Genomic DNA, 23,277 nt, shown 5'->3' with positions numbered 1-23,277 from the left:
GGGCCTGTGAGTCCTGGGGTAGGAGCCGAGCCCTGAGAGGGTAAGGAAAGGGGGGCATACAGCAATCACCCAAGGCTCCTCCACGAGGCGCAGTCCCCAGGGCTGCTCCTCAGACGTCGCCCCCTCTCATGCAGGCCGGGTGCTCAGCTTGAGTAATAGGTGCTCAGTTAACTGCAGTGACAAGTGTTGTTAACCATACGTGTCACACAGCATTGTCCTCTGCAGAAGGGCACTGCAGGCTTGTGAATGAGGGGCCTCACCACCCCCTTCCCCACCTGGGGATTTGTGGTTTAGGCAGAAAGGAGGCCCCATGATGGAAAGGGAGGGCCAGGAGTTGGACGCAGGTGGACCCTGGGGCCTCAAGAAGGCTTCATCTTCTATAGCAAGAGCCATAGGGAGCTGCTGAGGGTTTAGGGGCAGGGGGTGGCCACATTGTAAAGGCTCCAGGTGCCACGAAGAGAAAGATGACCAAGGGCAAAGGAGGACGCAGGAGCCTGAGGGAGGACAGAGCCAGGGCTGGGGATGTCAGCAGGTGGCTGGCTGCAGTGACGTCAGGGTGGGACACAAGGGGCAGCGCCTCCAAAGTGGGCTCCTTCCACGTGGGGATGGTGGGGCCCCGGTGGGCCTGAGCCTCACCCCCAGAGGGTGTCCAGGAACTCAGGAGGGGCCAGGATCAGAGGCAAGACACAGGAGGGGTCTGGGACTGGTGAGGCCGGGGGTCCCCCACGCTGGGTAAGGGAGGTGGGGGCCACCTCACCAGGCACAGCAGTAACGGGTGGACAGGTGTGGTAGCAGGAGAGAGTGATGGAGGCCCGGAGGGGCTCAGTGTCGTGAAGGGAGGGGGTTTCACCTGAAGAGGGACTTTCTACCCTGCTTCTAGGACCACCAGCCTCGTGGTCCTCCCTGCATTCAGCGCTCTTGGCCTCAGGACGGGGGAAGCCAGGCCCAGCAGGAGTGGGGATGGCTCTGGACAGCCCTGGAGAGTGGAGGCCACGCCTCTGCAAGGGGTCCCACATGCCCCCCACACTGTTGCATGCTGGGAGGGAGGGGAAGCTGGTCACCTCGTCCTCCCATTTCCCCCGAACGGGCAGCTGCGGGCTTTATTAGAATCTCCCCTCTAGGCCCACGTGCCACATCGGGCCCGGACTGATGTGTGGGAGCGTGTGACCAGAGCCCCTCACCGGACCTTGTGCGCCCTGTGGAGTGTGCCCTCTGTCCTTGACCGTGAGCTGGGCCAGGCTCAGGGCCCCAGCGCAGCCCAGACTCACTCTGTGAACTTGAGCAGGCCGGTCACCATCTCCATACCGGGATATCCTCAGCTGAGGAGGTGGTATCAGGCATAGCATGAACAATGACAGACACATATATGTTGCTGGCCCAAGGGAGGGCTTGGCATACAATAGGTGACAGTTGTTAGTAAGAGGACTTCAGTTCATTTAGCTCTGTGGGAGGCCCCAGAGGGCCATCTGCAGGGGCCCTAAGGTTTCCTGGAGGGACGGGATCCATGCAAGTGCGAAATAAGAACCTCAACGGTCTAAGCACCTCCTCCAGGAAGCCTTCCCTGACATCCCACGTTCCCACAGCACTGAGCACCTCAGCTAGTCCTGCCCTAGTTGTTCTGCCTGGTTGTGTGTCTGTTTCCCCCTCTGGACCATGAGAGGGCAGGCCTGACTGCCCTATTTCCACACGTCAGCATGGCACGGTGCCAGGTGTGCAGGGTAACGGGGTGGGGGGTGGACGACATACCGCTGTGCTCACAGGCACAGGGGCCTCGTTGGAGGAGGCTGCAAGACCCAGGTCCACGCGATGGGCCGGGCTTACGGGGACAGAAGACACAGAGCTCTGCTGGAAGGGGAAGGGGTCTAGGAAGCCAGAACAGGGACAGCGGTGATGGGCCTGGGTCAGGAGAGGGGGCAATGGGCCCTGAGCAAGCGGGGACAAAGGTGGGGGGCCCTCGGCCACTTCCGGCAGTTCCCCAGCCTCTGACCTCCCTGTGTTCTGTCCGCAGAGATTGGCTGACGCTGCAGAGAACTTCCAGAAAGCCCACCGCTGGCAGGACAACATCAGGGTAAGAACGGCGGCCCCTCGCAGCCTCCCCAGCGCGGGCGGATGTGAGGGGTGGGTCTGCCCGCGAGGGGCACAGCGGGCCCTGTCAGGTGGAGCAGGAGCCCCTCGGCCCTGGCGCACGGGGTGTAGCGGTGAGCCTACGAAGTCCTCAGCGTGCAACGGGCTGCTCCAAAGTGGTGCTCCCCAAAGTGGGTGTCGCCTTGGTGGCCAAAGAGGTGCCCAGACCCCTTGGAGAACCCCCGGGCCAAGACGCCTCTGACTGGGGACTTCTCCAACTTGAATACACTGACCTGAAAGGGATGCTGGGAGAAGGGGACCCTGACCCCTTCCCTGGACCTCCCTGGGCCTTCAGACTGGGAACCGAGACCAGGCCGTCCCAGCCACAAAAGCCTCTCCTTCCCCCGCTGGAGCTCAGGCACTGGGTGCGGGGGAGGGTGGGGAAGAAGCCGTGTTTGCCTGACGCTCCCCATGCCCCACCCCCAGTCCATCGGGCTGCCTGTCTGTCTGTCCCACTGGTCTCTCGGGCAGGGGGGAGCTGTGGTCACCCCCTCCTCAGCTGCCGGGTCAGGGCCTGCTCCTCCCCGGCTGCCAGGCCAAAAGGCAGTAATTAGTGCCACCGGCAGGCCCGGGAGCCAGCACGCCGCCCGCCCTGCCTGCACTGCCGGGAGAACTGGCCTTGACTGCAGGTGGGGGCTGGCCACGCCAAGAGAGATGTGGGCACAGGAGGCTGGGGAAGGGATGGCGTTTTTGTCCTTGAAACCATGTCCTTCCCGATGACCTTCAGGAGGTGACAGATAAGGAGCCATGCTCCTTCCCAGCACTTACGAGGGGCGCCTGGCCTGTGCTCACAAGACCCGTGTCAAACTCAGTCCCTTCACGGAGGCCGGGCCTTCCCCCAGACCTCCCCCGGCCAGGTGGTTCCCAGTGCAGGCGGCCCGAGGCCAGTGCCCCAGTGCCTCGCCTGTGTGCCCCACTCGTGGCTGCACTCGTGGCAGCTGGGCCTGACTGTCCGGTGCCCTGTGCACAGAGTGACCAGGAGCAGCTGGGAATCGGTCTTCTTACCTCCGAAATGGGGAGGATGGCACCCGGCAGTCCTGGGCACAGAGGAGAGGCTTGGCCCGTGGGGGCCAGACTGAAATTCACTGCCTGATGAGTAGGGTGTGGCCCTCCCTGTGTCAACAGCCCACAGTAGGTCTGCGCGTAGACCTCTGAGACGTGGACAATGGTGTGCCCATATTCACACATACACACCCTATCAACACCAGCGTGGGGACTTGGGGGGTTCTGGAGTCTGCGGGGTCAGCCAGGACAAGAGAGCGAGGGGAAATGTCTGGACATGAAGCCCCCCTGCTCCCCTTCCTAGTCCCAGGTCATAACCTCTCACACCTGGCCATGCAGCAGCAGGGAACATGTAGTCACAGCCCCCGGACACCAGAGAAAGCAGGGCCCTTGTTAGCAGACAGTACTTCCCTGGCCCCTGCGGAGAGGCAGCTGGTGCTCGGGTGCCCGTAACACTTAGGGTACGTGAAGACGGCCCACCTGTCGGGCACTGTACCTGGCTCCAGCATCTCACTGTGCCAGCATTATCTGCCGTCTAACCCGCCACCAGGAAGGAGCTGGGCTAGGGCATGGAAGGGGGCGGCAGGTGAGGCCACTGGCCCCTGGGCCTCAAAGCCAATGCCGGGGCCTGCAGGAGGCAAAGCCCTGCCCTAGGTGTGTAATGGAGGGAGCAGTCCTACCCTGGGGCATCTGATTGGGGAGTCACAGCCCCTACCCCCAGGGCATCTGATGGGGGAGACCCAGCCCTACTCCAGGGTGTCTGATGGGGGAGACCCTGCCTTACACCAGGGTGTCTGATGGGGGAGACCCAGTCCTACCCCCGGGTATCTGATGGGGGAGACCCTGCCCTGCCCTGCCCCAGGGTGTCTGATGGGGGAGACCCAGCCCTACTCTGTGGCATCTGATGGAAGAGGTAGTTCTCTGCCTGGGAAGGTTGGGTCAGGCTAGAGGAGCTAGCTGGACAGGACAGGTGGCCTCTCTGGCCTGAGGTCTGCCCCAGACCGGCTGCCTGCCTCTCTGCCAAGCGGCGACAGACGGCTCTCTCAGAAAACAGTCCTCATGGCTGGGTCGCATTGGCGGTGAGCCAGGCTGGAAGGCCAGGCATCCTCACTGGGGCAGCCGGGGAGCCGGCCGGGGCCCTGCACAGAGGCCTGGCAGGCAGGCCACAGTCAGGTCTGGCCAGGCCCCGGCACCCACCTCCCATGGCACCAAACTGCCATTCCCCGACTCACCCACATGCACATCCTCACCCCGCTCCCCACCTGCCAACAGCCCCCATGCTCTTCCTTGGGCCCAGCTCAGCTAAGGAGAGTACATGTGTCTTCTGTACGAGGGCCAGTGGGCCCCCAGCCCCTCCCCTCATGTGTCATTTCTGTGCAGAAACCCACGTGGGGGGCGTAAACTCACAGGGGAAGGTCCCCCACCCCTGCCCCATGGAGCACCATGGCCCCTTGACTACCACACAACAGAGGGAGGAGGGGGGTGTGAGCGGTGTGGGTCCCAGACCTTAAGGATGCCCCTTTCCTGTCTTTGTAGAAGATTCACTAAAAAGTTAGAGGGTGAAGCTCCCATGCCAATCTGCAGCCCAGCCAGGGGGCTTCTGATACATTCATCCCCCTCCTGGGTCTGTGAAGTTGCAGACATAAGGGGGGTGCCCACCCATGGGTGGTATTGGCCCTTCCCCCCAGGGAGGCCCAGCGCCCTGTGCTCTAAGTGGCCTCAGAGGAGGCGGCATCACCTGATTTTATAAGTGGGAACCCCGAGCCTGGCTGAAGTCAGGTCTCACTGAGGCTGCAGGAGACTTTTAGAGGGCATAAGAGGCACCCTTGCCTCGCTGGTGAGACGGGGTGATGCCTGGGCCCCCTCAGGGGGCCACTGGGACCTGCACTCACGGCTTGGGATCCCAGAGGTCACATGTTCAGGTCAAGATCAAGGCTAGGCTGGTGCTGCCTCCTTGTCTAAGCCACCAGTGGCGGACACGGGGCACCGTGCAGGCTGAGGCAGACACAGGCCTTTCCAGGGACCCTCCCTCCCGGCCCTAACGGCCCCGTCCTGCCACACGCCCGCTCCACATCTCAGCAGCAGCCACCACAGCTGTTTACCATTTATTTTCACACGTGTGACTTTGCCTGCCACCACCCTTGACCAAGGCAGGGCATGAGCTGGCCGTCCAAGGTGGGGAGATGTCCTGCCCACGTGCACCCCAGGCGCTGGGGACAAGGACAGCTTACACACTCCTGAGCCTCACGCGTGGTCTGCAGGAGGCTGGACTCCTCCTGTGTGACATGTTCCCCCTGTGTTCTTGGTGCCACCAACATCTGATTCTTTGCTGAAACCATGAATCAAGACAAAGAGAAAAAGGGAGCTAGCTATTGGAGCGGCCGGAGGGGTGGCCAAGTAAATGCCCGGGGAGTGGGGGAGGGGGCTCCAGGGGCGGACGTGGAGGGGGGACCTGCCTCGGCCTCCTGCGAGGAGCCCAGGGGTCCTGGAGGCCAGAGAGTGGCCACCCCCCAGCCCCGTCCTTTCTCGTCCTTGCAGAAGCTTCACCTAAAAAGTTGGCGGGTGAAGCCCCCACGCTAATCAGCAGTCCTCCCGCCACGCGGCCTGTTCTCACTGCTGAGGGAAAGAGCGGCAGAGCCGTGTTTATAACCCCCTTTTAGATAACAAATCACATTTTCTTTTCGCCGGCGAGTGTGTTGAATTGATATTTTTTCCCCTTGGTTTAATGGGTTTGTGTGTTCAGGAATGATCTTCATCAACTGAAACTCCTTATTGTGTTTGATGTAATGTCAGCTTTCATTAGGCACGTCGGTTGGGAGCTGGGCTGGAAAGGCCGAGCACCCTGGAGCCTGGCCCTGCCCCCACCCAGGCCCACCCAGGCCCCAGTCTTCCTGAACTGATGGGTGGGCAGATGTGGGAGGGGTCAGAAATGGGGGGGGGCGGCGGGAGGCGGGCTGACCCAGGGTGTGCCTTTCCTCTGCAGTGCCCTCATCCGTGTGGAGGGGTCACAGTGCGTAAACCTAGACACCGCAGGTTCCTCGGGTGACTGAAGCTCTCAGGTGACCTGGTCTTACGTTCAGCATAAGGCTGTGGTCTTGCCCAGGATGTCACCAGGCATGTAGGCAGTGCTCAGAATGCTTGCACTGTGCCTGCAGGCCCAGCCCACCCCCCGCCCAGATCATTGGTCGGAAACACGTCATGACTGTTCCCCACCTCAAATCATGGGCAGTCACCAAGGCCAGGCCCCTCCCCGAAACATAAGGAACCTGAGCTCAGAGAGGGAACAGTGTAGCCCGGGGGCACACAGCAAATGGGGCCCGGCCCGGCGCAGGTGAGGGGCAGCCACCATGCAGTAAGTAAGCGCAGCCTCTGTGCTTGCTGTGCAGCACGCTTGGTCATCACCCCCGTCTCTGGGCCACCAAGAAACAGGCTTCCAGTGAGCGAGGGACTGCCAGGGCCATGCCGCAGGTTTTGCTGTACAAAACAGGGCTGAGAAGCACCTGAGGAGGGCGCCCCGGACAGTGGCCCTGGCCCGTGTCCTTGCCCTGGTGCCCATCGGGGCCGGGGTGGGTGGCGCTTGAAGGCGCCAGCTTCACCTTCTGGCGGCCTCTCTCAGCCATGCTCAGTTCTGATTAAAGATCATTAAACGTGAAATTAGCCCGTTTGTGTTACGGGTCTCCCGGGTGGCCGATGATTACGATGTGCAGATGTCCAAGAACCCAGGCGCCGGGCGGGCGGGGCGAGCGCAGGCAGCTGAGGGCAGGCGCTGGCCGGGCTTTGTTTTCTCCCTCGCCTGTTGTGTGAACCTCCTCGCGTTTCACAACAAATCACAGATAATTAATAAGTACATGCCCGTAATGAGCAGGCTTTTTGATAGAAGAAATTGGGAGATGCAGTATCGAGTCATTATTTCACTCCAGCCCGGACTCGGCTCTGTTTTTCCGTCTTCTCCCTCCCTCCGCTTGTGCCTCAGCCAGAGTCTCTGCAGCCAGGCTGGCTCGGCTGCCTCTCCCTGCGGGGCTGCAGGGCAGCAGGGCAGAGACCAGGGAGCCGCCCCCAGTCTCCTGGGGGAAGGGCATCCAGCCCGACTCTTTCGGCCTCCCTGGATGGCAGCTCTGGATGGGGGCGTCCGAGGGGGCCATTCTAGGCCTTGGGCTGGGGGCCCTGGCTGCACCTCAGGTGCGCTTGAGCCGTGCATATCGAGGCCTCTCTCCCCAACCAGGAGGAAGACATCGTGTACTATGACGCCAAGGCTGACGCAGAGCTGGTAAGCACCCCCACCTGTGCTGGGGGGAGGGGCGGCTGCCAGGCCTCAGCTGGAAAACGAGTGCTGGGACTAGCAGTCCTTGGGATTCTGAGCCTGAGCCTGCAGGGCTGTAGTGGGTCAGACCCCCACCCTACGCCTTCTGCAAACAAAGCCCCAGAGGCCCAGGCCCCTCCAGGGCTGTGTCTCTGTGGCGCTAAGGAGCACAGCTTCACTGCCCAGTGTGCAGCAGGCCGGGACCCCGGCACCTGGGGTCCTCCCGTGGGTCAGTTCCAGTGCCAGAACTGAGGGATGCTGAGTGCTTACGAGAGCAGTTGGGGAGGGCTTCCTGGAGGTGGCAGGCAGGGCCTAGATATAGGATGCAGTGCCATCCAGGTGCGTTTCAAGTCAGTACAGGTACCCATTCCCTTTGGTGAGCGGACCAGCAGCTCAGAGTGCTTGGCCCTGAGCTCAGTCAGACGCGCCCCAGCTGCAGAAGCAACCCTGGTCCTGTGCCTGTTCTTCAGATGACAGACACCATTTGGGTGGGGTGGGGGCCTACAAAGGAGACAAGAGTGTGAGGGGCAGGGCACGTGGAGTAGAGTGTTTGGTCACCCTTTCAAGGCCCAAGGCCATCTGCCTGCCTTGGAGGCAAAAGTAGTTGAACCCGTCTCCTCTGAAAACAGGTGTCCCAACAGCTCAGGCTTTGGGGTCTCTCCCATGCTGGCTAGTGCAGGAGACCCCAAATCCAGACTTCCTCCCCCAAGCCGACTGGCCTAAGGGGCGCCCTTCAGGGAGCAGGAGTTGTCCAATGACACCAGGAGGTGGGCAGGCAGGAGGGGACCCCTGCAGAGGGTCCTTGGTGCCAGGCTGGCCTGGGTGAGCCTTAAGGAGGCCAGCAGGCAGGGGGGCCCGAGAGGAGGGGTGGGTGGGCCAAAGCAGGTGTGCTTTCCCCTTGGCTGAGCCTCCGTGGTTCCCAGAGAAGTTGCTAAAATTAAAGCTGGAATCTGAAATTCAAATGAAGAGCGAACCTTTAATTAGACCCTGAATCTAACTCCTTATCGCCCCCCCCCTCGGCAGCCGGCTGTAATTTTAGCAATCAGTGCATTAAATATAAACAGGGAGACTGCGGTTGCCTACCATGCAAAGCCCCTGGGCGTGGGGGCAGTACTGAGGTGCTCGTTGGCCAGGATGGAGCCCGGCCCCCCGCCAGAGCACCTTGAACTCCCTGCTTCCAGCAACCCCCAGTGTATCCAGGCCCCCCACTCTGCCTGCAGCCCCTCGGACACGTGCTGCGGGGCTAATGGCCCAAGAAGGGAGATCCACCCTGGGCTGGGCTGGGCTGAAGTCAGGTCGCCCAAAGGCCCAGCCCGGCGTGGCCCTGGTATAAACTCCGCACGTCCGCATTTGCAGACTCCCCGCTTATTGTGTTGTTTTGTTTTTTTAATCTTTGCCAGAGGTACAGTTAGAGATCTTTCTAGACCATTTACTTTTAAATTACCAGCCAGAAGGTGGGGGTGGGGGAAAGAGAAGGAAGGAAAAAGTTCGCCAGCTGATAGCTTATCAGAACGGAATCCAAATGTCACATTAGTTGGGAAAGTTGGGAGATTAAATTTTCCAGCGCCCTTCATCTGCCGCTGACATTTCGGGGGCTTTCTTCTCCCGTGCCTCCCCCTCCCCCTCGCAGAACGTGAGCGGCTCACGCCTCAGAGGCGGCGGCTCCCCGCTCCGGCCTCCGCTAGGCAGCTGCCTGCGCGGCTCTCCCCAGCAGCCAGGAGCTTCTGAGGGTCCTCCTGGGTGTGCAGAGGGGGGCGGAGGGGCGGCCTGCTGGCAGGGCAGGACATGGCTCCGGTTGCCCTGTACGAAGTCCACCCTTGACGAAAAGAGGATGTGCTGCAGGCCCTTTGGAGCTGCTGCTCCCCCTCCAGGAGGGCACCCGGGCTGGGGCGGCGCAATCACCCCTCCGCAGACAAGACAGCCTGTGCAAACACCGGGAGGCAGGCGCCACGGGGAGTGCCCAGGGCCCCGTGAGCAGTGGGGTCCGCTGTCACTGTGCCATCCACGGCATAGAGGACATCAGCTGAACCTGGTGCCCAGGGTGGTCTCCAGGGTCTGGTGGGGCAGTGAGGGAGCATGCGGACGGTACGCAACTTCCTCCCAGGGCGCAGAGCCCCCCAGCTCTGCCCCTGCCCTGCCTGCCTTCTCCCTGTGTCCTCTCCACTCTCTGCCACCATCTTCCCTTCCCCCTCTCGCACCTGCACCCCGTGCCTGCCCACCCCTCCCCCCAGCTGTGCGTCAACACTGTCGTAGCAGACCCGTTCCTGCCAGCCCGTGGTGGTGGGCGGGGGCGCACCGCGCATGCCCAGCCTGCCCAGCCAGAGATGCCGTAATTGGCACCTGTCAGACGGCTGCAGCTCATTTTAGAAAGTCAACGGGAGCCTTTCCCGGCCTCGGTGCGCAACCGCAGCCCCGCTCTCCCCAGGGCTCCCTGCAGCTCAGCCCCTAGAGCCCGTCTGCTGCAGCGGGTGGCGCCCCTCCCCCAGATGGGGCCAGGCCCTCTCCCTGCTGCCGGCGGAGCTCTGTGCAAGGTTTGGGCAGGGCCCTCCAGGGTGGGGGGTGAGTCCCGGAACTCCTGGGAAGGGCTGCCGAGTCCTGCTCCAGTGATTTCACCAGGCACGTCCTGTAGGCAGAGGTCTGCAGCCCGCTCCTCACGGGCTCCAAGATTTGCCTCCTCCAAAAATTCGTTTTCAAGGGTGTGGGGAAGGGTCAGTTTGGTTTTGGTTTTGAAATGTGGGTGTCGCAGACATGAGGATGGTGGTTGTGCAGGGGCAGGCAGGAGTTAACAGGCCCCGCAGGTGAGGGGACCACACCCGCGCCTCTCCATCTCTCTCTCTCTCTCTCTCTCTCTCTGGGTGTCTGTCTGCAATCTCCTGGTTCTGAGCTGCCCCCACTGCCTCGACGCTGGTATCAGCCCCACTCCCCATTGCCAGCTCTGACGCTGCTGTGGTGGGCGTGTCCCCTTCTGCAGGATGACCCTGAGAGTGAGGACCTGGAGAGGGCGTCCAAGGTCAGCGCCCTGAGGCTGGACTTCGTGGAGGACTCAAACTTCAAGAACAAGGTCAACTATTCGTACACAGCCGTGCAGATCCCCACGGACATCTACAAAGGCTGTGAGTGTGGCGCCGTCGGGAACCGCAGCCCCCGCCCACCACGGGGCCAGTGCCACCCTCCCTCAGCCCCTGACACCAAGGTCACACGTGCTCACCGCTCAGCACCACAGCCACACAGGCATCAAGCGACTCAGGCACAGCCCCACAGTAGCTACAAAACATCGAGCCTCTCACCCTGTGCACGGTCTCCTGCATGTGCACGCACACCCAGGTGCAGCTCCCCCCACCCTCCCTCGATCCCTGCCCCCATGTAGGAAGGATGGAGGAGCTGTCACATCAGATGGGCAAGAGGACTGACTGGGAGTCAGGGCGCAAGTCTGCACACCGCCAACCCTGACGCTTCCCTCCTTGCCCTTGGCACGGGGGGAGGGTGACCGGTAGAAGGTGATTGAGATTCCAGGCTCTAGGGAGGACAGGTGGGCACTATGGGGAAACCAGGTCACTGCAGCTAGGAGGACTTCAGTCAGACATGAGGAGGAACTTACTAAAGGTCTTGGAAAGTGTAGGGGCAGGAGCAAGAGTGGAATACTAGATGAGGAGCTCTAGCAGCAGGATTTAAGGCTCTGGGGTCTCTTGGTTCTGACACAATTCTGGGGTCACCTACCGGGTAGCCTCAGAATCCAGGGTGCCCACTGGGTGAAGGGTCTTGGGATAAAGGGCTCAGAGTTTCTGGGCAGCCCGAGGGGGGTGAGGGTGGATGCTGCCCCCACCCTCCACAGACCACCTGCCTGAGCCAGTGGAGAGGCACTATCACAGGCAGGCACCCTAATTAAAACAGGAGCCACACCGCCCTCCCCAGTCACCCCTCGCTACCCACACAAATTACATTTTATATGTTTTTTATTTACTGTGTCACTTTTAATTAAATCTGTAATCGCCTGCCTGAGGGGGCATGGCCCCCATTTCCCAACTCAGCGTGACCTGAGAGGGAGCACGTGGGGTGAGGAGCGGCCCTCTCCAGGGCGGGGCTGCAGTGTCTGCCCACATGTGTCTGGCGGTGACTGCGTGTGTGTGTGTGTGTGTGTGTGTGTGCGCGCGTGCGTGTCGTCACGGGCACCTGCAGGGACAGCCCGGTCAGGCCAGCGGTCTTCTCTGGGCTTCCAGGACAATCTGCTCTAAGCCCCTCGTTGTGCAGACGGGGACACTGAGGCCCAGGGATGGGTGGGCCCTGCCAGGCCAGTTCTCCCAGGGCAGACAATGCTGTGTGAAGCATTTGCGAGCCTGACTCTATTTTTTCCTTAAAGAGAAGAACAGAAATGGTTCAACTCACTACGTTTCTAAATTAGGGACAGGACCGTAACACACTATTCAGTAGGCGCAGCCAAAGCTAGAAATGTGTTTTGTTTTCACGTTATGGTCAGTTAAGGGAAACCGTGGGGCCCGAGGGAGGGGAGAGAGAGCTGAGGGGGAGCAATCAGCCGGCAGACAAGCCTGCGGAGGCCCCGTGGGATGGGAGCCGAGGAAAGAGGCCTGGCACAGTGTCGGCGCCCACCCCCCGGGCGGTGGGCAGAGTCTGGAACTCACACTCTTCACCTGCCCTGGAGTTGTCCGCGCTCAGAGGCTGTGCCCTGAGCAGGGCCTCTGGACGACGTTCTCTGGTTTTCACTTGCCAAGGACCGTGGGGAGTGGTGATGGTGTCAGGGCTCCAGCTGGGAAGAGAGGAGGTAGAAGAAACTGAGGAAGAAACCGCCCCTCACGGGGAGATGCGTACAGAGGCCTGGCAGTGGCAGGTGCCCCGATCCTACTGGGTTATTGTTTTTGTCTATCCTCACCCAAGGCCATGCTCACTGACCTTAGAGAGGGGGGAAGAAGGGAGGGACAGAGACACCGATCATCTGCCTCTCATACACGTCCTGACCGGGGATCGAACTCACAACCTCTGAGCTTACAGAACGATGCTCCAACCAACTGAGCCACCCGACCAGGGCTCCTGCTGGGTGTTTTTGAGTCCCACATGCAGAGACGGGCACACTGCACATGTGAAAGCGTGCACCACACACCCGTGGGCAGGTTTAGAGCTGTCCTGAGTTGAGGAGCGAGGGCACCGCTCAGACCATCTGAGTCCCTGCCCAGGTGGAGGGCTCAGCAGGCTGGAGCCCATTCCTCTTAGAGGAGCGGGCATGGGGCTGGGGCTGGCCCTGCGGCCTCAGAGGTCGGGGAAGGAAAGCGTGGGGCACCTGTCCGTGGGGGTGCCGTGAGAACAGGCCCCATTGGTGTCGTCCTGCAGGTGCGGAGTGGTGTGCAGGTAGGAGCATGTGAGTCCCTGTGCCCGTGGCAGCAGTCGGGCTGCTGGGCGGGTTTGTTAGGGGCGAGGGGACCCCACACCTGGCTAGAATCACAGAGATCAGAGGCAGGTATGCCTGTCGGGGAGTGCAGGCTGTGCGTGTGCGTGTGCGAGTGCATGTGCGCGCGCTCCTGCGTGACTGTCTGGGTTGGAGCAGGATCGTGGCACAGACCCTGTCCCTCCAAGAACCCCGCCCCCGCCTGCTCCTGGCCCCAGTTGATTAATCATGGAGCTGAGTGGCTTCCAGCTTATCAGGTACCTTAATAGCTGAATAATCCCAGCCCCATCATCGAGCCCTTAATTGCTTTCTTGCGGCTGCAGCCCGGAGTGCATGCTGAGTGGTGAGCTCCCGGGGGACCAGCCACCAGCGCCAGGAAGCATGCTGGGTCGGTGTCCCAACTTACAGCTCCCTGCCACCTGGGGGGCCCCTCTGCAGGGGCCACAGGTCACAGCTGCCCTTCCTGATCATGTAGGGCCTGGGGAAGGGTAGGCTGAGCAGTTTCTTTGATGACTTAGGAGGGGGTGAGGACCAGGAAGTCTTCCTGGAGGAGCGGGTGCAGCCCCAGCTGAGCCCTGGGGAATGAGGGAGAACCTGGATGAGGGGAGAGCAGGTGAAGCTTTCGAAGTGGGAGGCATGTGCGCGGGTGTCGTGGCGGCGAAGTTCAGCAGGGACAGCCCAGGCACTTCCCACCCCAGCGCCCCGCTCCCCCCGCAGCCACCGTCATCCTCAACGAGCTCAACTGGACGGAGGCCCTGGAGAACGTGTTCACCGAGAACCGTAGGCAGGACCCCACGCTGCTGTGGCAGGTCTTCGGCAGTGCCACAGGGGTCACACGCTACTACCCAGGTGGGTGCCAGCCCGTCGCCCCGACCGCTCAGCACCGCACGCTTCTCCACTCCCTGCCCGCTCCGGGGCGTGCAGGGTGGGATGGTCACCCCGGAGGCTGCAGAGAGGCCTGGCGGCTCCCTCAAGTCCTGCCAGAGCTGCTCACCTCCTTTCCCCCTACAGCCACTCCATGGCGCGCCCCCAAGAAAATCGACCTGTATGACGTCCGAAGAAGACCCTGGTGAGCGAGCAAGGCGGGGCTGGGCAGAGACGCCCCCTCAACTGCCCGTCTCTCCCACCTGCTCCCCTCCCTCCCGACATCCAGGCCTCCGAGCAGGGCGCAGCTAGCTCTATCCAATTTTCATTTCACACATCGTTGCCGCTGGAAAATGGATCCCATCACCCAGGCAGGCCTCCCAGCTGCCTCTGCCCCCGTCCACTGCCCGGCACTTCACCCCCTCAGGACTGAGGGATGGGGCCAGTGGAGGTTCCCAAGGGTGGATGTGTCCTCTGTGGGGCTAGCCAGTCCCCACCCCACTCATCGGAGCCTTTCCCTCACTCTGCCTCTCCAGCAGGAGTCCATGACCTTCTCCCTCCACTGCCTGTTCAATCCCATACACAGCTAGGACCCTGCCCTTGCGGCCTCACCCTGGGCTGGGGAACACGACAGGCCACTGAGACCAGGGCCCACACCTCCACGCTCCTCTCTGGATCACCTGCTCCCCCTCCCTAGGGTCATTTACATGCTGGGGTCCCAGAGCCCTCGTATTATGGGCAGGGACTGTTCTATTCAACACAGTACCCTCAGTGCCTAGAACACTGGGTGGCCCACACAGGGGATGCTCTGTGGAACATGTTGAATCCATAAGTGGGTGAAGGAAGGAAGGACCCGCAGGTCCCAGTGGGGCTGGCCCTCACTGAATGAAGCTTCTCCTGGGCAGGTACATCCAGGGGGCCTCATCGCCCAAGGACATGGTCATCATCGTGGACGTGTGAGTGAGCAGTGCTGGCCGATGGGGGCGGCGGGGGGGCAGGGCAAGGGGCTAGAGTCTGCCGCCCGGAACCCCCTGGGGAATGACAGGAGCGCACCTGAGGCCCACCCCGCGCCTCGTGACCTCCCCAGGAGTGGCAGCGTGAGTGGCCTGACCCTGAAGCTGATGAAGACGTCCGTCTGCGAGATGCTGGACACACTCTCTGACGACGACTATGTGAACGTAGCCTCCGTGAGTGCCCAGGCAGCAGGCGGGCCGGGACCGGGCGCCCCGCCCAGCCCCGCGCCATCGCCACCCTCGCTGTCCCTGCAGTTCAACGAGAAGGCTCAGCCGGTGTCATGCTTCACACACCTGGTGCAGGCCAACGTGCGGAACAAGAAGGTGTTCAAGGAGGCCGTGCAGGGCATGGTGGCCAAGGGTACCACGGGGTACAAGGCCGGCTTTGAGTACGCCTTCGACCAGCTGCAGAACGTGAGCCCCACGGGGCAGCGAGGTGGGGGCGGGGCCAGGCACTGGGGAAAGCGGGACGCACGCACGGCCTTGTGAGCACCCAGCAGGCAGCCCAGGCAGATAGCACCCTCTGCTGGGGTGGGAGGTGCGGGACAGAGGGTCAGGCCTGCCGGGGGGCGGGAGACCCGTCCCTGGACCGGGAGGTGCTGAGACCGCCTGACCCCCACACCCGCTCTCGCCCAGTCCAACATCACGCGTGCCAACTGCAACAAGATGATCATGATGTTCACGGACGGGGGCGAGGACCGCGTGCAGGACGTCTTTGAGAAGTACAACTGGCCCAACCGCACGGTGAGGCGCGGAGCGGGGGCGGGGGCGGCCCCGGGCAGGGCTGTGCTCCGGCGGCCGCAGCAGTGACCCCAGGCCCCGAACAGGTGCGCGTGTTCACGTTCTCCGTGGGGCAGCACAACTATGACGTCACCCCCCTGCAGTGGATGGCCTGCGCCAACAAAGGTACCTCACCCGGGCGTCGCTGCCGCGGCCTGCGGTCCGTCAGGCCGGGTGTCCACCTGTCCTTCCACATGTCCAGCTGCTTGTTCATCCAGTGTCTTTCCGTCTTTCCACACGTGACTGTCCCTCTGTCTCTCTGGCTCACTTGTCCATCTGACTGAGCATCTTTTTGCTCCTCTGTCTGAATGTCCATTGTCCCTCTGTCTCCTAGCTTGTCTGCCCATGTGTCTGTTTGCTGGTCAGTCTCTCTCTGTGTATTTAGGCCTGTCCCCTGGGTGGACTCTGAAGTCACCGCCCACCCAAAATGAGGGGCTTCCGGCCTTGGGCTCCCCTCTTCCCCCAGCTCTGCTTCCTTACACCCCTGCACTCACGGGCACGTGAACAGGATTCGGGGGGACTGCCACCAGAAAGAGGGAGCCTGGGGGACAAGTCGGGGCTGCAGACACACCGCAGGGGACAGGCCCCCTGTGCCCTGGGTCCTGAGCATCACCCAGGCCTGCCTCTGCCTCGCCTTCCCTCACAGGTTACTATTTTGAGATCCCTTCCATTGGCGCCATCCGCATCAACACACAGGTGAGACTGTGGGGGGCCCCCTTGCTTCAAGGGGGACCGCAACTGTGATGAGCTGCTGTGGGGTGAGAGCGCCCCCTGGTGGCGTGATGTCACGTGGGGAGACAGAACGGGGAACAGACTCATGAGCCCTGCCCCTGTGCCCCCCCCCCCCAGGAGTACCTAGACGTACTGGGCAGGCCCATGGTGCTGGCGGGCAAGGAGGCCAAGCAGGTGCAGTGGACCAACGTGTATGAGGATGCACTGGTAAAGCCCCTGGGCAAGGAAGGGGTGGGCTGGTGACCTTTCCCCACAGATGTGCCCGCAGGGTCATGCCCCTTAAGGGCACCATTATGGGGTAAACTACATAGAGGAGCCAGAAAGGCTTGCACCTGAGCCCCTGCTGTGAACACGGGGTCGGGGCATGGCCGGCCACAGAAGACCCACCGGCCCTCTTCCTCTCCCTTCAGGGGCTGGGGTTGGTGGTGACAGGGACCCTCCCAGTATTCAACCTGACGCAGGATGGTTCTGGGGAAAAGAAGGTGAGGTCCCCCGCTGGGGAGGACGAGGCTTGCCTGGGGAGGGTTGGCACGCCCGTAGCAGGTCTGGGACGGTGGAGGGATAGGCAGGCCTGCCAGCTGGACTGCTTGTGAGAACAGCTGGAGGCCTTGGGCATGGGGAGGGCCGGGGGCTCCCTGGGGGACAGAGCCTGTTGCAGACCCTCACTTCTGCTCCCAGAACCAGCTGATCCTGGGCGTGATGGGCATCGATGTGGCTCTCAATGACATCAAGAGGCTGACTCCCAACTACACGGTGAGTGTCCACCTGCACATGCGCCCTGCTCTGCCTCCTGTGCGGACACAGTCAGGCTCCGCAGAGGAGACTGGTGGCCATTAGAACACCCCCATGGAGACCTCTGAGTTCAGGCAGTCAGGGAAGGCTTCTGGAGGAGGTGACCTTGGGCCTAGAGCTGGGGCCAGCACACTCTCTGTAGAGGGCCAGACTATGAGTGTTGGAGGCCCTACCAGCCTAAACTCTCCTATTCATACTCCCTTCTACTGCAGCCTTGGGAAAATGGCCACAGACAGAACAAACAAATGGGCGTGGCTGTGTGCCAACACAATTTTGTTTGTGGATACTGAACTCTGAATTTCAGATGATTTTCACGTGTCACGAAATGCAATTGTTCTTTTGATCTCTTTCAAGCATTTAAAAATGTGAAAGCCATTCCTAGCTGACAGCTGTACACCAACAGGCGGCAGGTGAGGTGTGGCCAGTGGGCCGTAGTTTGATGGCCCCTGGACTGTCGCCTGGCAGGAGTGTCCCGTGTAGAAAGGAGAGCAATGTGTACCTTAGAGGGCATTCTCTGGACAAAGGTCTGAGGGTAGAAGACAGAATCCTAAGCCAGGGAAGGGGCAAGGTCAGTGTGGCTGGCCCAGAGCCTGTGGCGAAGGGAGTTCGAGTCTTGGTTGTGAAAGGAGTGGGCAACGAGGCGTGTGTGACACACCTTACACCGGAGCCACACGAAGTCCAGTCCCATGTCACTGCACTGAGCAAACTGCCGAGAGGTCAGAGTGGGTCCAGGGTCTCCCTTACTCCTCCTCGTCCCTTTCCACCTGGAAGGGATGCCCCAGACCTGTGGGATTCCAGCGTCCACCCCTTCCTCTGTGCTCTAATGAGACAGGGACCAGGAGGGGGCAGAGGGCGAGGAGCAGCAGCTGCCCGTGGGGCCAGCGGAGGTGGAGCTGTGGTCAGCCTCGGCCAAGGCTGCTTCATGAGGGGCACCAGCCTGCTGGGCTTGGCTTGAGAAGCAGGCCGGGGCCCCTGTGTGGGCATCTGGCCCAGGCAGGCAAATGGAACCCCTCTTGGGCATGAAAGGCAGGACAAGGAAGGGCTCCCGAGCCTGGGGAACCCCTGCCCGGCCCTCCAGGCTCTGAGCCCCTAATCTGCACCTCCAGCTTGGCGCCAACGGCTACGTGTTTGCCATTGACCTGAATGGCTACGTGTTGCTGCACCCCAACCTCAAGCCCCAGGTGAGCGGTGTGGGCGGCCCGGATGGGGGGAAGGTCTGTGAGGAGGAGACTCCTGACTCCCTGCCCTTCTTCTCACAGAGCAACTTCCGGGAGCCTGTGACTCTGGACTTCTTGGATGCAGAGCTAGAGGACGAGAACAAGGAGGAGGTGAGGGTGGGAGGGAGTGGGGACGGGCACCCAGGGCAGAGGAGGGCAGGGCGCCACCCCTTACAGCTCTGGCTCCTCCAGATCCGTCGGAGCATGATCGATGGCAACAGGGGCCACAGGCAGATCCGAACATTGGTCAAATCTCTGGACGAGGTGAGAAGGGGACGGAGAAGGGACAGTCAGAGTGGACATCGTCCCCTCCACAGTCCCGCCCCACCTGGTAGCCCAGGTACCTGACCCAGCCTCTCCCCCCAGAGGTACATAGACGAGGTGATACGGAACTACACCTGGGTGCCTATAAGGAACACCAACTACAGGTGAGCGAGGCCAAGGTTGGGCAGGCAGGGAGGACATGCCCCCAAGCCCAGCTGCCCCCCTCCCTCCCCCACACCAGCGTGCCCTATCGCAGCAGGGCCCCTGCAGCCAGGGCTGCTCACTTCCCACCCCATGACGCTCAGTCCCCGAGGGCCTCTTGGTGACCCTCCAGGAACAAGCGCCATCTCCTGGGAGCACAGGACAGAGACAAGATGGTGCATCTGATGTGTCCCCGCGGCCCCCACCCTCTCATGTCCCTCCTGCCTGGGTTCTGTCCCTGGGTGTCTGCACCCAGACGTCCTCCTCAGCACATTCACAGGCCTGCTGGGAGCGGGTCCCCTGTGGGTCAGGCCCAGGCAGTGCCCCGTCTCACGCACACCCCAGTAGCAGCCTGGGCTGCCCCTCACCGTGTCTACACTAGACCTGCTTTCAGCGGGCTCTGACATGGCGTGAGTCGCTGGGGACCGCAGACCCCACTCCCACAGCAGCCCTGCCCCAGCCTAGCCCACTGACAGTGTTCTGCCCCTTGTGAGTTTGCTGCTGGCCACACGGAGGAGGCTGGCCAAGCAGTTGGTACGTTGGGGGAGGCTGCTGGGCATGAGGGGTGGGGTGGAGATTTGCTCTGGGGCTGGAAGTTCTCAGGCATCCAGGAGAACTTGGGGAGTGGAGGGTCCAGGCCCCTGGGCCATGAATCTCCCACCACCACTAACCAGGGGAAGATGTCCCTGGTGGTCAGGGAAGGGGAGGCCACAGCCTGGATCCCTACCCAGCCCCAAGGCCCTGGGGAGGGGCTGCCAATGCGGCCCACCTCTCCCCAGCAGTGACCTGTGCCCCCCCCCCCCCGCCCTCTCCCAGCCTAGGGCTCGTGCTCCCTCCCTACAGCACCTTCTACCTCCAAGCCAATCTCAGCGACCAGATCCTGCAGGTCAAGTGTAAGTGGCCAGCCCCTGCCTGTGCCCTGCGCCCCTGCCTCTGCCCCGCACCCTGGCTGGCCCCAGGCAGCACAGCCAGCCGCCTGGGACCGGGCAGCCCCTCCCACCCAGTCTGCCCACCGCCCGGCACCTGGAGGCTGGGGCCCAGCCCGGAAAGTCTGTGGAAATCTGCATGCTCGCCTCTTCTCAGATTTGGTTCCAGACCATCCTCCCATTCTCATGGTTTTCGTTGAGGTTCTGTTTTTGGCTCCTCCAACCCGTGTCTTCCCCCTGAGCCTGCCTGCCCTGCACACCCCTGGGGGCTGCATTCCTGGAAGACACCTTCCTCTGATCCCTCCTTCCCCTTCTCTCCGAAGCCCTCACACCCGTGGCACCACCCCCGAGGCCTCTCTGCCCCCTCTGCTGCCCCTCCACTCATCCTCACTCACCACCGTCCTCACCTCCGCCCTTCTGCTTCCCTCCCTTTCTCTCTCTTTGCCCCCTTCCTTCCTTCCCTCTCTCCTTTTCTTTCCCCTCCCTCCTCTGTCTCCCTCTCTTTCCCCTCCGCGTCGCGCATTCCCTCCATTTCTGTCTCCCACGTTGCCTCCCCCACCTCTGCTGCCCAGCGCCCCTCCCTCCCCTCCCTCCCTGGCTCAGGCCCTGCACTCCCATCCCCCTCCCTCCATCCCCCTCGCCCTCCCTCCCTCCGTTCCTCCCTCTCCCACTCTTGCCTGTGGCTCGTCCCTGCATGCCCCCCTCACCCTGGGCCTCCCGGAGCCTGTGGCCCCGCCTGCCCGCCACCCGGGTCTCGGGGAGGGAGGCTGCGGCGGCTCCGGCCCCACCGGGCGCCCCCCCTGCCTGGCCCGCCGGGGCTCGCCTCCTTTGAGTTTCCTCGCTCTCTCTTTCTCTCTCATGTCGTTTTTTGCAAGAAGTTTCCTTTCGGTATGATGATAAGACACAATATTTTCATTCAAACAGCCATTGAATAAAATATTGTTTGTGCCCCTCCCCTTCCCCTCCCCCTTTTCGTTTGTTTTTGTGTTTGTGTTGTTTTTTGTTTTCCTTGCTTTCTCTCTTGGTGGACTGTCCCAGTGCCAATCAGCAGGCTGAAGGGCAAGTATATTCAGAACCAGCGCACCCTCCTCTCCCCACCCCGCCCGCCCTCACGCCCCTGCTTGCCCCCCTCCCTGCCCAGGACCAGCCACACCCCTGCTCTCCAGGGACCCTCCCAGCATCCCCTTGGCTCTTCCAGTCTTGCCTTTCCTCTGATCCCCACTAGAGCCAGTGGCCCTTTCCCTTGGCCCCACCTGCAGAGTGGTTCTCCAGTGTGTGCTGAGAGCTCAGGGCCCCTCCTCACCCTCCTCGCTCCCTCTGGGCGGGCCCCGGCCGCCTCTTCTCTGTCCCTCCAAGACAACTCAACAGTGGGGACAGGGCCGGATGCCTCTGCACCACCTCCCGCCCAGCAGTGCAGGGGCCCAAGGGGCTGGTGCCCCCTCTTCTGATCTCTGGCACTGGTGGCAGAAGCTGGCAGCAAGCTTCAAGCCCTGACCCCCGAAGGAGGGGGGCAGAATAGGGCCGTGGCCAGGGAACCTTGAACTACAAGGCCCATGGGACCATCATGGGCGCTGGCCAGGGTGCTGAAATCCTGTCCCCTGCCGCCCCACTGCTAAGGCCACTGGCCCGGCCCTGCCCTGGGGTGCTCTCTGCTCCTGGGGAGGGGTGTTAGGTTGCAGAAGGTGTTCCCCTGCAAAATAAAGGTAGCCTCAGGGACTTGGGCCTGGCTAGGAATGGAAGGGGTTCTGTCTGGACCACAAGGGGCCCGTACAAGAATCAGGCTGGAGACAAAGAAGAACATTCTGGCACTCAGAGGTACCCAGACCAGAGACCTCCAGGAAACACAGGCAGTGGACTAGCAGACCCTGGCGAGAACGAGGGGAGGCAGAGAGCAGCTCACGAGGGTCTTGCCCCTGGTGCACAGAGACACACCCCTTGCAGGGAACACTGGGATAGATGAGGCATGGCGGGCCACGAGGGGTGTCCTGTCCCTGGTCCCCATGGCCTGGAAGCAAGGACTCCCCAAGAAACCCTAGGGGCCATGCCCTACTTCCACTGGCTTGAGTTGTCTTTTCTCCCCCTCCCACACCCCTACCAGGGACCCCAGCAACTCAGGGCCCTGGTAACAATGACAACCATAGCATAGTCTCCCTCCCTGATCGCTGACCTCCTTTTTCTTTCTCCTCCTCCTCCTCTCCCCTCCACCCCTTCCCTGTCGGCTTGTGTCCAAACCCTGCCTCAGTCCTATCAGAAAGCCACAGTCCAACCAGTGACTGCCCATCCCTTCCAGGCACCCCAGGTGTCCCCTCCCTGGAATCGTGCAGTGCATTGTGGGAGTATTTGGTAACAGGAAAGACCCCTCTTCTGAAAAAGTAAAGCCCTGCAGTGACCAAGAGGTTGGACTGTGGGAAAGGGACAGCAAATGGACTGCCCAGAGCAGAGGGACACCTCCCACATGCAGACCTGCAAGGTGGCTGGTCCCACAGTGCAGGGAGAGGCCACAGAGAAACCCCAGCAGCCACATCCCCAGGTTCCCCCACAAACCCACACAGGCAGTCGCACACCTGCGCATACATTCACACACACTCATGCAAACACACGTGTCCTCATGTGCACACACATGTCACTTGCACACATACACAGGCCCAATTGGTGGATCCTTAGCAGCACCCCACGCCTTCTCCAGAGCCCCCAGCATTCCTCCCTGGCTGCTCTGAGCCCATAAAGGTCCTAGGAAGGGAGGGGGATGGCCAGCCCTTCTTCCCCCGCTGCCCTCATGCCTCCAGCCCAAGAGGGCAGGAGTGCAGGTCCAAGCAAGCCTCCTGTCCCCTCCCAGCTCCCAGACTCCTCCTGCAGTGGGGGAACGTTCACAGGCACCTCGAGGTCTCCCCTCACTCAGCTCCTACCCCAGGGAGGACCACCAGACCCCACAATGCACTGCAGCCCGCCCCCAGCTGCCCACACTGTCTCTGGTTGGACTGTCCGTGCCGGTGAGAAACCCCCTCGGTTTGGCCATGTTGATGCCTGACACAGAACAAAAGCAAGGCCTACCAAAATGCAAACAGCTGCAGCAAAGAAAGAGAGATAAAAATCCGCAGCCAAAAGCCAATTCCCTTCCTCAGAGTCTCCGTGGAGGCGAAGGGAGTTCAGCATGCGGTTTTTTCCATTCCGGATGCAATAGAGTGAGACTGGCGCCTCCCCCAGACCATGCATATATATAGCAGTGTGTGTATATATATGTGTGTGTGTGTGTCCGTGTATATGTGCTATACAGCCGTATGGAAGCATATACAGCCACGCCAAGGGACTCAGTGCCGACAGAGGACCGGGCCCGGGCAACATATTGGCTATAACTGCCCTCCTCCTGCGATGCTATAGTCTCCACAGGCCCTCCACCCTCCCCACCCACCCCTTCTCTCTGGCTCGAACTTGAACATGGAAGTGGCGGGTTCCCTCTTTGCTGGTGTCTCCCCCTCCCTCAAGCCACCCCCTTCCCCGTCCCTCCAGCCCCTTGAGCTCTGAGCCCCCTGGCCTCCCGCCTCCCCAGCCCCCGCCGGATAACCCCCGTTTCTGTTGCAGATTTTGAGTTCCTGCTCCCCAGCAGCTTTGAGTCTGAAGGACATGTTTTCATTGCTCCCAGGTAGCTTGCGTGTGGCCTTGCTGAGGC

At 61.8% G+C, this 23,277-nt stretch overlaps 1 protein-coding gene across 1 annotated transcript in view; it reads left to right on the top strand.

The window, feature by feature from the left end:
- The window catches only part of CACNA2D2 (calcium voltage-gated channel auxiliary subunit alpha2delta 2), a 60,780-nt gene that overhangs the window by 30,185 nt on the left and 7,318 nt on the right, over positions 1-23,277 (top strand). The window contains exons 3-22 of the mRNA XM_090284968.1: positions 2,009-2,068; positions 7,349-7,393; positions 10,398-10,539; positions 13,539-13,670; positions 13,833-13,890; positions 14,591-14,641; positions 14,773-14,872; positions 14,954-15,112; positions 15,335-15,442; positions 15,526-15,604; positions 16,125-16,174; positions 16,328-16,417; positions 16,621-16,692; positions 16,889-16,963; positions 18,109-18,183; positions 18,262-18,330; positions 18,412-18,483; positions 18,586-18,647; positions 19,501-19,577; positions 23,190-23,250. Of these exons, the coding sequence (XP_090141094.1) occupies positions 2,009-2,068; positions 7,349-7,393; positions 10,398-10,539; positions 13,539-13,670; positions 13,833-13,890; positions 14,591-14,641; positions 14,773-14,872; positions 14,954-15,112; positions 15,335-15,442; positions 15,526-15,604; positions 16,125-16,174; positions 16,328-16,417; positions 16,621-16,692; positions 16,889-16,963; positions 18,109-18,183; positions 18,262-18,330; positions 18,412-18,483; positions 18,586-18,647; positions 19,501-19,577; positions 23,190-23,250 (1,637 nt within the window). The remainder of the gene's footprint in view (positions 1-2,008; positions 2,069-7,348; positions 7,394-10,397; positions 10,540-13,538; positions 13,671-13,832; positions 13,891-14,590; positions 14,642-14,772; positions 14,873-14,953; positions 15,113-15,334; positions 15,443-15,525; positions 15,605-16,124; positions 16,175-16,327; positions 16,418-16,620; positions 16,693-16,888; positions 16,964-18,108; positions 18,184-18,261; positions 18,331-18,411; positions 18,484-18,585; positions 18,648-19,500; positions 19,578-23,189; positions 23,251-23,277) is intronic.

The sequence above is a fragment of the Furipterus horrens genome, unplaced genomic scaffold (genome assembly GCF_987537825.1).
Source record: "Furipterus horrens unplaced genomic scaffold, mFurHor1.1.pri manual_scaffold_7, whole genome shotgun sequence".
In the NCBI taxonomy this organism is placed as follows: Eukaryota; Metazoa; Chordata; class Mammalia; order Chiroptera; family Furipteridae; genus Furipterus; species Furipterus horrens.
This window is presented reverse-complemented; position numbering and strand designations above follow the sequence as displayed.